Below are 13,077 nucleotides of genomic sequence, written 5' to 3' on the forward strand. Positions count from 1 at the left end.
GCAGGGAGGTGCTAGATCTGATTTCCTGTGCACAAAAGCATGGAAATTATGGAACTGGTGCATCTCCCACAATGTCCTAATATCAGCAGCCTACCTACCAGGAGTACACAAAACCATGGCCGACGTCTGAGCCACAAATTCCCGTTCAACCACGAATGGGAAATAGAGCCGACGGCTCTACATGGCATATTCCAGCAATGGAGGACATGGGTAATAGACTTATTTGTTACTTACCAGAAAAAGAAATGTCTGCGGTACTGCTCCAGAGCAGGGATCATACGTCACTCCAAGGGAGATGTTCTCTTCCTTCCTTGGGACAAGGGCTTTCCTTACGCCTTTCCCTGTTCTCTCTATTGCTGAAGGTCCTGCTGAAGAGAAAAAGAGAAAAAGCAAGCACTGTTCTGATTGCCCCCACCTGGCCTAGACAGACGTGCCCCCACTTGGCCCAGACAGATGTGGTACCCAGTCACAGATGGCTTTATGTCCACCGATGACCCTGCCAATCACGCCTTGTCACAGAACGAGGATCACACCTCCACCCGAGTCTCCAGGTTCTGCATCTCAAAGCCTGGCTTCTTCGTGTGTTCCAGCACATAGCAGCATCTTGTTCTGAGAAGGTACAAGAAGTACTATTGCACAGTAGAAAGGATGCTACTCATCGCACATAACTACAGAAATGGAAGAGATTCCAGATATGGTGCCAGCTCATGGGTGTCACCCTGATTCAGCCAACCTACTGGTGGTCCTTGACTACCTGTTATCCTTAAAGAAGTTGGGTATCTCTGTTAGCTCGCTGAAGGTTCACTTGGCATCAGTCATAACCTTCCGCCAGCAGTTGGAAGGCTACTCAATCTTCTCCCACACAACTATGAAGAGGCTCCTTAAAGGAAACCTCTTCCCACAACCCAGGGCTTCCACTATGCAATGGGACCTCAACCTAGTGTTAAAGAGCCTAACTAGACCGCTATTTGAACCCATGGCCACTTGTTTGTTAATTCTCTTTTCCATCAAGATGGCATTGCTCATTGCCATTACCTCTGCCAGAAGGATAGGGGACATAGCAGCTTTGATGGCACATCCCTCATTTACTGTGTTCTTCCCTGGCAAGGTCAAACTCAGACCACATCCAAAGTTCGCTCCAAAAATGACTTCTACATTTCATGTGAATCAACTTATTCAGCTCCCGACATTTTATCCAAAACCTCATACGGATAATTGAGAGGTCATCCTCCAAATGCTAGATGTGTGAAGAGCCTTTTATTTGGACAAGACAGAGTTCTTTAGAAAATCTCCAAGACTTCCTCTCCATTGTGGATAGATCGAAGGGTGCAGCGATCTCAGCTGAGTGCCTCTCCCAGTGGGCCTCTGGCTGTATTAAACTCTGCTATCAATTGTAGGGGGTAATCCCCCCATCCTCAATACAGATGCATTCCATGAGGTCCATTTCCTTGTTGATTGCCTTTTCCAAGCTACATGGGCATCTGCACGTAACTTTGCAGATCATTGTGTCATACTGGGGGATTCGGCTTCGGATGCCCAATTCGGGGCCTCAGTACTGTTATCTATATCAGACACAACTCTGAAGTTCCAGCCTCCAGCAGTGTGTGCTCCTCGGGAGTCACCTACAGTGAAGCACTCACAGGGACACTATTTGAAGAAGTTACTCACCCTGTGCAGGACTGATAGTTCTTCAAGATGTGTGTCCCTATGGATGCTCCATGACCCCCCCACCTCCCCTCTGTTTCAGAGTTCCATTATTGACTCAGCCGTAGAGAAGGAACTGAGGAGGGAATGCCTGCGCATGCCGGCTGGGCTCCTGGCTGGAGGGGAGCCGTGCGTGTGCAGGTGGGATGGACTACTATTGAAATTCTCTGATTGACAGAACAGAGGCGCCCACGCCCCTAGAGTGGAGCACCTATAAGGATACTTATAGTGGAGCACCCTTAGGGACAGATATCTCAAAGAACCATCATTACTGCACAAGGTGAGTAACTTCTTTCCTAAAACTTAGCATGTCCCTCGAGGTAGGTAGGGCCCACTTATCCCACCACATACCCCCCTGCTTCAGGTTCCATCTGCTTATGTACAGACCCTGCCCCTCTTTCTTTGCTTCTGGGGATGCTCTTTTAACAGTTCTCAAGTTCTTTAAGATTTTCTTTCCCTTTCACAAACTGAGAGATTGCTATGCTCTTCTAGAGACCAGACTTCAAAGGCTTTGACCACTATACTGTCAGTTGAGCACCAGTGATCAGGCTATCTAAACCACTTAACTTTGGTTCTACAAATATGAAAAAACCACTTAAGAGTGTTTGAACCCCTCATTAACCTTTGGCAAGCAACACCCTAACCATCTAACAGATTGATGTAATATTGATAAAAATAATACAGGTATCTCTTGTAGTAAGTGAAGGCTCTGATAAAGGCCCAGTATGAGGCCTGAGGCCTGAGCTAAAGTAATGGTCAAGACTTTGCTAACAGAAAGCAAAGTTAAGCTGTGAGCCAGAGGCAGGCCCTGCTCACAGAAGCTGGCAAGGAAAGGGCTAATGCAAGGAGATACGTACCTAAAAGGTACTGAACACTAGAGATCAGAACATTCACATACTTGCACATTCCACACAGATAACAAGGAACAGACTGACCCATCCCAATGACGGGGGCAAAAGGGTAATATGATGGATAGAGTTGTTTTGTTCGAACCAACATGTACAAGGTGAGAGGCGGCACCTTACTACGTAGAGGGGTTGTACTTTGCTACGTAGAGGAGTTGCACTTCAATACATCAGGAGTGATGTGTAACTTGTTTGTACATGTGTATAAGAATGCATCCCTGGGACGGTGTCTTTGTCCGGCCGAGGGGGCAGTGGAAAGTCCCGCCACTGACTGAGCCGAGTCCATTGACCATGGGCACATATTAGTAGTATGCCTTTTACTAGAGTAACAATCTAGGGGAACTATCATTGTGTCCATACGGCAATAAACCTGGCCGACGTGCCTTCGTACCTTACTAGACTCTGTGGTCATTGGGGGTTCTCTTTGGGTCTGCTGTGTCAGCTATCTGCGCAGAGCTGGGGCAGCACAAGAGGGAATACACGCACGCAGCCGAGTGATACCAACAAGGAGAGAGCAGAGCACCACACCGGTAGCACCTGACAACACACCTCTGACAACATCTCTCACCTTCTTCACAAGTTGTTTCATTGATTTCTCCTCCTAATGGAAACAGTTTTACAAGGCCCCAAATATTGACTAACACTCAGACAAAAAGGGGCAATAATAGATGGATGAATACACATAAATCTTACAGTCAGGTTTCTGGTACAAATAGTTGCATTTTGAAGCTCAAATACTCTTTTCATTAATACCAAGTGTAACAGTCAGATCTCATTCAGATTAGATAAAACAGTGTATATATTTGAAGGTACAACAAAAAAAGGAGAAAACAAAATTTTTTAAACAATAACTGCTTAATGAGACATCCGCGGAAAGATCGTTCAAGCTAATTTATCAATTTAGCTACGTGAATAGGCCAATTAACCCAGTTCAAACCCTGTCTGAAACCTGCTTGCTGTCTAACAGCCAAAGATCTCACTCCCTGAGATCGCATGTGTGGGGGTGTCCTTCCCCTGGGAGGAAATATTTACCCACACCACTGTTGGCCCTATTTCATATATGAGTCACCATGCCTCTGGGATTTCTCAGGGAGCCCATTCCTGTGTGACTTGTGATAAATCCTTTTACACGTGGAAAACACACTATTAACAATATCAAAACATCTACTGTTCTATCAAGAACAAAGGGCAATTCACCACTCTAGCTAAATCACGATTCTAATCTGTTTCCTCCTTTGACTCGTGAATCACATTTCCTCAAATCACCTTTGATCATCTATTCTAAGAAGCATCTCAGCAAATAAAGCATGGAAATTGCTGACTGCTCAGTGTTATCTGCTATATTCTAGTGACTGCCCTCTGTACGGTTTGTCTGTATGGTACTGAAGTGTGACTGAATGGCTGCTGAACCTCAAGACCTCCACTGAAAATAAGATGTGTGTCCATGAAGCTGTCCCAGTAAGAAAAACATTAACATTAATTGTATTGTTACAGTAGCATTGATCAATTCAGAGGGTGTTTAGTCTTGCAGTCATTAATACCTTCACGCTAGGAACTGTGCTCTTTGTTCAATGAACAAACGAACAACTTACTGAACTATTGTGGCTTTAAGCCGCTGTCCATGTTGTCAGTATTGAGCAACAGTGGCACACTGGCAGCTGCTCCCTCCTGCAAGTTTTTCACTCTGCAATGGTTCATGACCTCTAGGCTAAAGTTTGAATGCTACTTGAAGCTAACAGCTCTAATCATTCTCCAGTGGACCCAATCAAGCGCAAGAGTCCTCCTTGGCCTAACTGCTCATTGCATAGACAATGATTGTAATAAACAAATGTCCTGAACCATCTGCAAGGCCCCTTGTCTTAGGAGCCTACATTTTGTACCACTGCCTTTTACCCCACAAAATCCACTTTCCATTACAGCCCATCATCAGAATAATGAATCATACTTTGCATTTATAGAACACTTCCCGGGCCAGATCCAGTATAAGTTTCACCTCCCTGTGCCAAGCTAGCCCCATGTGCTGGAGGGGGACTTCAGCCCACATTGCTACTGCCTGCCCTCCATCAGGGTTTCAGGGTTAGAGAGCAGCTTTGAAATCTGCCAGCATCTCTGCAGGAAACCCACGCACAAGGGCTGCTGAGGAGATGTACTGAATCTGTGTATTCACCAGCTGCCCAGGCCTCACCCATTCTCTGGCCTGTGACAAATGCTTTTTAGGCTGTGCTGTCTCCCTGAAGTGGGAAGTTTGTCATCAGCACAATCTGCCCTCCCACAGCAGACGTTCTGTCTCAAGAGCTTTATTCATGGGAACAAACTGACTTCTGGCCTAAGCAGGATTTAACCCTGCACCTTCAAAGCACATTTCAGAGTCTGAGTTCAGACTAAAACCCCAAAGTTGCTTATTTGAAACTCTTCACTGCTTCTCTGGACCTCCAGTGCACAGTTTTTGGCTGGAAATGAAGTTTGAACAGGTTTTGTTCCTCCTTCAAATCCCTCCTTAAAACTTTCCTTTGCCATAGTGCCTACAAAAAACTTGGCAGTGTTTACGGACCTGATATGCTGAGACTACTGCCTATCATGCTGATTAATATTGTGTCTTTGTTTCTTTGTGCTTTCCCATCTGCCTGTATCCATGTGTTGTCTCTTGACTTGTACTTTGATTGTAAACTCTTCGGGGCAGGAACCATTTTTTGGTTCTGTGTCTGTACAGCACGTAGCGCAGTAGTGTCCTGGTCCAAGGCTTGAGCTCCCAGGCTCTGCCACATACAAATACTAACCAATAATTGAGGCCCCACTTTGTTCGTGACATTGCGAAAATTGTGGATCCCACAATATTAGGCTTCCACTGACATTTTGATTTTAATTAGCTTACTTTGCACAGGCCACAATTTTGCCTGTATTTTGAGTATGCAATTAGTACTGCACTAACATTCAAAGCGTATAAAATGTAAAAAGCTTAAGTGGCTGGACTCGGTTTCTAGAGCAGTTGTATTAAGACATTTAGTCTTCTGAATTTTATATTGTACTAGTCAGGTTTTGTTTTGTTTTTTAAATGTATGTAGTATAGTTGCAGCAAAATGTCTGGTTATCAAAAAAAAAACAACCCTAATATTTGAGTGTTTATATTGTTCCAGCCAGGGACGCCAGAAGGGGGGGCCATGGCCCTCCCACTCCTTGGGCAGGTGGATGGTTTGTGTCTCCCCAGCCTTGCTCCAGCTTCTGCCTTGGCCAGGGGTGGGACCTCTGGGGGAAGAGAAGAGGAAAGTGAGGGGCCATGGAGGGGGCAGGACACCCTGCTCCCCCACTTTTGGGATGGCTCCGCAGCCCCTGCCAGCAATTTTTTCTTAAACAAATAGGTCTACTCTGGCTTTTCCAAATTACCGCTATTAATAAAGGTCCATTATTAGTTTCCCGTGATTTTCCATGTCTTGTCCACACCTCAGCCGCAGTTATTTGAGGATCATACCACAATTCAAGTAGGGCCTTACTAATAATAACCATGTCAGATAAATTCTCTTTGGACAAGAAATTCTGTGAGGAGTTCTGTGAATATTTCTTCTTCCAGGTGGAAGCTCAGATGCTTGTGAAAATGGAAAATGATGGATGGGGGGGAATTAAACAAGCAAGTTTTATTCAACTTTGGCTTGTGAAATTAGCAAAAGCTCAGTTGTTTCCTATTTTGTTCAGCTGGGGCACTAATCCTTACTGAAAATGCTATCATAATATTTCTAGTTTAATTCCAGGAGGGGTTGTGAAAAATATTTTCCGTTCTTTATTTTTATTAGCCATGTTAATTGATCCATTCTGCTTTTAAAAGAAAGAAAAGCAAAACAATCTGAACACTCTTATATGGCTGAGAAAGAGTTATGTGCATCATGAAAACGGTAGGAACAACCTTGCTCAATGAGCGATGGACTGCCACCTAGTGAGGTTAGATAAATATACAGAATTCTGTTCTGTAAATTAATGGAACACCACTGACCTCTATAGGCCACATTCTTCACTGGTATAACTCTGGTGTTCTCAATGGAGTGCTACCAGTGTTGAATTTGGACCACTCTCTTCAGTGGAGTAGCATCACAGTAAATGAGGTGAGAAGTTGGCCAGTGAGTGACAAATATAGTGGGGAAGATGTCAAGTCAGGTGTAAGCTGTCAGAAAATGAGTAAACATGGCATAGTGTACCTGGCACTGACTTGATGCTTAGTGGGTGGGCAGAATTAGTTGCACTTACCAGTTAAATTGCATAGCAAGTTGAGGAGAGGGCCAAGTGAGACAATGAACAAGGCCAGCAGCCACAAATAGCAAGGATCTCAACGGAATAGTAAAAAATGTGTGTTTGGTCAGGTGATGGAACATGCCTTTGCATGTTGCCCCCGTGGTTTAATTTATAGTCCAAGGGGCCAGTAAAGAGTGTGGGATTAGTGGATAATTAGGGAACGTTAATCCCATGGCACAAAACCTGACAGCAGAGTCTGAGCCACTTATAGCAAAGCCAGAAGAATTATTTTTGCTGTGGCAAATTGTTTAAGGATGTCTCTGCTGTAAAACTAGAAGTAACGGGAGGAGACTGAGTAAAGGAAAACTTAGGCTGAGTAAAATGGAAAATAGCCCAGAAAGAGGTGGTGGAAGCCACATTCCTTGGTCTCATTAAAACTAGACTGGGCAAAGTACTATAGAATATACGGTAGGGAAAAGTGTTACATTGGCTGAGAGCTGGACTAACCGACCTAATAGATCTTTTCCATCTCTAATTTACTTAGCCACAGCTTTAGAGGGAGCAGCAGTAGGCCAAGGAACTACAGGAAAAGATGAATCATAGTTCTACCGTATGACAAGCCATTATGAGTTAATGTAACTTGCTTGTATAATGCATGTTGTTTGTAACGCACTGGGGTGTCGGTGTGACCTACTGGTTGGAACAGGAGTCTGGCCTAGTGATTGGAGCAGAATCAGAAAGCAGAACCAGAGGTGTGGTCAGAGGACAAGCCAGTGATCAGATCGAGGAATCAGTAGTTCTGAGGAAGGCAGGGACAGGGCTGGTACAAGAAGCAGATCTGGCACAGCTGCAGGCATGGAACGCATTGAGCAGACACTGTGTTGCTGTTGCTATCAGGCTTAAATAGGAATCTATTGGCTCGTCTATCCAATCAGGGAGTTAAGTCACTCAGTGATGGTTCATTGGGCCCAGCCAAGCTCATTGGGTTTCTAGGTGACTGTGCAAGGAGTCACATGAGTTCCTGACAGTGTTGTCCCTCTAATGTTTAATCCGTAGTGAAGCTAAAAGCCTACTACCTCTTCCCACTAATGGAGTTCCTTCTTTACAGTGGTGGATGTCTGTGCACTGGTGAAGGTGACACATTCATACCCTCTGATGACCTGTGGTGGGGTTTGTTGCACTTAGCTGCTTTCTCTGCATTGCTGCGAGCCTTAACCCCATCATCCCCCTTATCGTAAAGTACTATAGAATTTCATAGAAAATGAACTTTTCTGTAGCTGTTTGGAACTGGCCTATAGAGTATTTAAGGGAGTGATATCCTTGCTATACAGTTCTGTAGGATGGTTCAGAAAACCATAAAGAGAGATCATGCTCTATTACATTTTTTAAGTTTTTGCAGAAATTTCTATAATACCCTGTTAGTTTCTTAGATATTAAAATCTGCAGGACTTTCCCATAAAAATGGCAGCATAACTGGCTCCATTACGTTACTGTTGGCTCCTGTAACACCTCTGATGGGGGCAATGGAGTATGTAAGCAAAGTTAGTACAGCTTAGAGTAGCATTAACTTACATGGAACTGTCCCTGTGTGTTCTATGACTTTCAGTGGGGAACATGGTGCAGACAGGCTGCTTTCAGACTCCTTTTCCTCTGCCTCTCTACAGCCCCCAGCCCGGTATTTCACAGGCTACTCTGGTATGTGAAATTGATGCAGAGGCTGTACTTCCCTTACTGCACCACTTTTTGCACAAACTATGAAGTCTTCCACTCCACTCACTGTAGCATGTAATGGAGAGAAGCATATGGGGAGTTGATTCTATGATAATTCGATGTTCAATATAGTCCTTTTCCTGGTTCACCCATTATTTCCAATAGGTGCAGACGATTTAACTTCTTATCATGAAGATATTTCCTGTAAAAGTATTCCAAGGTGGAGCAGTATTTTGAGTGACAGGCTAGCTCAGTGGTTTGAGCATTGGCCTGCTAAACCCAGAGTTGTGAGTTCAGTCCTTGAGGGGGGCCACTTAGGGCTCTGGGGCAAAAATCTGTCTGGGGATTGGTCCTGCTTTGAGCAGGGGGTTGGACTAGATACCTCCTGAGGTCCCTTCCAACCCTGATATTCTATGATCAGAATAATGAACCATTTATAGAACACTTTGTGGGCTAGATCAAGTACAAATTTACCTCACTGTGCCAGGCTAGCCCCATGTGCTGGAGAGGGGAATCAGACCACATTGCTGTGGTCTGCCCTCCATCAAGGGTTCAGGATTAGAGGGCAGATCTGAAATCTGCCAGCAGCTCCACGGGAAACCCATGCACAAAGGCTGCTGAAGGGAATCCATTGAATCTGTGTATTCCCCCGACTGCCCTGGACTCACCTACTCTCAGGACAATGGCAACCACTTCTGAGGTTGTGCAGCCCCCTGAATTGGGGAGTTTGTCATCACCACAATGTTCTCACCCTTCTGCAAACTTTGTATCTCACGTGCTTTCTTCATGGAAACTTGCTGACTTCTGGCCTCAGCAGGATTTAACCCTGCACTTCAAAGCACAGTACACCTAGACTTATGTGTATTAGGGTTGCCAACTTTCTAATAGCTCAAAACCAAACATCATAGTCCTGCCCCTTCCCTGAGGCCCCGCTCCGGTTCACTACATTCCCCCTCCCTTGGTGGTTCGCTCTCCCCTGCTCTTACTTTCATTGGGCTGGGGCAGGGGGTTGGGGTGTTGGAGCAGGTGAGGGCTCATAACTGGGGTTTGGGGCTCTGGAGTGGGTCCAGAAACGAGAGTTTCAGGGTGCGAGTGGGGGCAGGGATTTGGGGTGCAGGAGGGGGTGAGGGCTTCGGCTGAGGGTTCAGTCTCTGGGGTGAGGTTGAGAATGAGGGACTTGGGGTGCAGGAGAGGGTCTCCAGGCTGGGTGTGGGGCAGAGGGATTCAGAATGTGAGAGGGGACTGTGGGTTGAGGCAGGGGGCTGTAGGTTGAGGCAGGGGGTACAGCCTCTGGCCTGGGAGTGTGGGCTCTGGGGTGGAGCTGGGGATGAGGGGTTGGGGGTGCAGGGTGGGGCTCTAGGATGGCGGGTGGGGCTGAGGGATTTGGAGTGTGGGAGGGAGCTGTAGGTTGAGGCAGGGGGTTGGGGTGTAGGAGGTGTGAGGGCTCTGGGCTGGGGGTGCTGGCTCTGGGCTGGGGATGAGGGGTTGTGGGTACAGGACGGGGCTTCAGGCTGGGGCCAAGGGATTCGGAGTGCACGAGGGGGCTCTGGGCTGGGACAGGGAGTTGGAGTGCAGGGGATGAGGGCTCTGGACTGGGGGTGCGGGCTCCGGACTGTGTCCGGGGATGAGGGGTTTCGGGTATGGGGGGGTAAGAGCTTGGGGTTGGGGCAAGGGCTTACCTTGGGCGGCTCCCGTTAGTGGCACAGCAGGGCTAATGCAGGCTCCCTGCCTGTTCTGGCAACACCCTGCACCCCGGAAGCAAACAGCAGGTCTGGGTCCTAGGCGGGGGGTGGGCATGGACAGGAAGCTCGGCACCTCACCTGCAGGCACTGCCTCCCCAGTTCCCATTGGCCGGAAACTAGCCAATGGGAGTGTGGAGCTGGTGCTTGGGACAGGAGCAGCACGCATAGCCCTGTGGGCCCCCTGTCTAGGAGCCGTACCTGTTGGTCGCTTCCGGGGCACAGCACAGTGCCAGGACAGGTATGGACTAGCCTTCCTGAAATCCACAGCACCACTGACCAAACTTTTAATGGCCCGGTTGGCAATACTGACTGGAGCTGGCAGGGTCCCTTTTCAACTGGGTGTTCCGGATGCCTGCTCACCCTAATGTGTATACTGGTAAATGCCATGTCTTCCACTAAATATCTAAGTATCTTGGAGATCTTGTCTGCTTTGTTGTTGTGCTCAGTCTTGTTTAGGGATATGCAGAATATGGGCTGGATTCTACTGTCACCCAACTGTAACTTGATTGATTCCAGTGAAATCATATCTTGGTTCACATTACCATAAGTGAGAGAAGAATCTGGCCTGTTCAGTATAGTTCATCATTTTACCCCTCATTCTGGATTTTCTCATTCTTACTGAGGGGAAGCAGGCCTTGGAAATAAAGGATAGTTTTGGGACAAGGATTGAGCTTAACTCCTGGATTTGTCCAGACTTCCTGGCAAATCACTTCAATCTGTCTGTGCCTCAGTTTCCCATTCCTAAAAATGGAGCTAGGCAAAGGGTAGGAGAAAGGAATAATTGCTATCTTCTCTATTTACTCTTTAGGCAGGAACTGTGCCTTACTGTATGTATGTACAGTAGCTAGCACAATGGGGCTGCAGTCTTGGTGCTGTGTTAAAGTAGCAAAGATAATCAAGTTTGGCCCACAGTAAATGAAATGAGCCCACTGCTGGAGGCAAGTGTGCAAGGGGTACTACGGTGATTACTTGTCTCTGTGTTGGGCTGTTTCAGAGAATATTTAATACGTTTTTTTCCTTCTTGCCACAGAAACAGCACGTGTAATTCTTCAACCTTGGATGACTCTGAAGAATTGCAAGTGTCCCAAGATGCTGAGATATGTTTGCTGAAGTCAGGAGAACTGATGTAAGCAGAACAGCTTCATTACTGCCCGGTTTAAAGAATAACTGCCAAATCGGCATCTTGGATGTCATCTTGGTCAACTCTCATTGACCTCAGTGGGAGCAGTCCGTATGCATCTGAGGGCAGGACTTGGCCCTAAGAACCACACCATGGGGATATACGTCAGTTAAATAGTGGGTGTGGGGGTGATAAGGAGAGAATCAGCTTGCCCTCCTGCCTGCCCATCCGTTTGGGGCCAGGAAAATCTTCAGGGGGGACTGAGACCTGTAAACAGAAATTGGAGAGAGGCTTTTAGCACTTCGATACCTGGAGGAAGACATTGCTCAATGCTCAATTAATCTTCTGTGTTTCGTAGCCTTTGGGGGAGTGGCTTATTTCCCATAAGCCATCTCTACCCAAAATGATTCTGGCATAGCTACTGCTGTCTATGGCTTCTGTCCTGATGAATACGTATATGCCGCAATAGGAGTAAATCTTCAAAAGAGCCCCAACCCAGCCTGCACTTGTGTGCCCACAACCCCCTGCACACCACGACTCGAGTGCTAACATTTACATGCAGCGGCAGGGCCAGTGCAACCATTTAGACAAACTAGGCGACCGCCTAGGGCACCTAGTGGTTGGGGGCTCCTAAAAGCCCCTCAGGCGAGGAGGTGGAGTGGAGGTGAGCTGAGTGGGAGGGCACGCAGGGAGGGCTCCCCGCCCCAGCTTACCTCCACTCTGCCTCCTCCGCTGAGCACACAGCCCAGCTGTAAGTCTCCTCCAATCAGCGCCGCAAGCCTGGGCAGGGAGGAGAATTAGAGCAGCGCTGACGTGCTCAGTGGAGGAGGCGGAGCCGAGGTGAGCTGGAGCGGGCTACTCAGGCAGGCTTAGTTTCCGTAGGAGGTCTCCCCAGGCAGGGTTAGCTGCCGGGGAAAGGGGGGAAGTCTCCCCAGGCAGGGTTAGCTGCCGGGAAAGGGGGGAAGTCTCCCCAGGCAGGGTTAGCTGCCGGGGGAGGGGGGTGGGAAGTCTCCCCAGGTAGGGTTAGTTGCCATGGGGGGACGGGAGGGAGAGGGGTTAGCTGTCGCGGGGGAGGGGGGGGTAGCTGCTGCGGGGGAGGGGGGCTCCCCACCTGGGGGGCTGAGTTAGCTGCCGTGGGGGGGACGGGGTTAGCTGGCGGGGGGTGCAAGGTGGAAGTTTCGCCTAGGGCGTAAAACTTCCTTGCACCGGCCCTGCGCAGAGGCAATAGAGTGTGTCACTTGCACAATAGCTAATAGAATTGAAGTGCACAAAACCCAACATTCTTATCCCTGCCTGTAGATTCCCCTTTTTGAAAATTTGGCTCAGCTGTGAGAAAGGTTTATACTTTGACTACAAAAGGTGATTTGGTTTGTGCTGGGATTTTGTTGTGGTCTTTCTGAGAGCCCAAGCAATGGCAGCTGTAACAAAATACACACTCAAGCAACAAATTGAGGGGTGGAGGAAAGAAATGTCATGAGCTACTTAAACTCTGTCAGGCGACCCTTAAGTTTAGTAGTTGTTTCACCTTAGGTAAAAACTAACATTATGAATAAAGCTAAACATTTCTCCTTGGCCTGGGAACAGTAGTTATCATTAAAACTCAGCATTTGCCAATGGATGGCTGAGATACCACAATGATCCCCATACTTAGAGTTGGAAATAACTATGGGTATCTGCT

The 13,077-nt window shown here is 47.4% G+C and overlaps 1 protein-coding gene across 6 annotated transcripts in view; it reads left to right on the top strand.

Annotated features, from left to right (window-relative positions):
* FYCO1 (FYVE and coiled-coil domain autophagy adaptor 1) overlaps positions 1-13,077 on the top strand; it is a 117,240-nt gene that overhangs the window by 70,329 nt on the left and 33,834 nt on the right. For all 6 annotated transcript variants that reach the window (XM_050937870.1, XM_050937871.1, XM_050937873.1 and 3 more), the window contains one exon: positions 11,310-11,405. In XM_050937870.1, coding sequence (XP_050793827.1) covers positions 11,310-11,405 — 96 coding nt within the window. The remainder of the gene's footprint in view (positions 1-11,309; positions 11,406-13,077) is intronic.

This window comes from Gopherus flavomarginatus, chromosome 2, assembly GCF_025201925.1.
Source record: "Gopherus flavomarginatus isolate rGopFla2 chromosome 2, rGopFla2.mat.asm, whole genome shotgun sequence".
In the NCBI taxonomy this organism is placed as follows: Eukaryota; Metazoa; Chordata; order Testudines; family Testudinidae; genus Gopherus; species Gopherus flavomarginatus.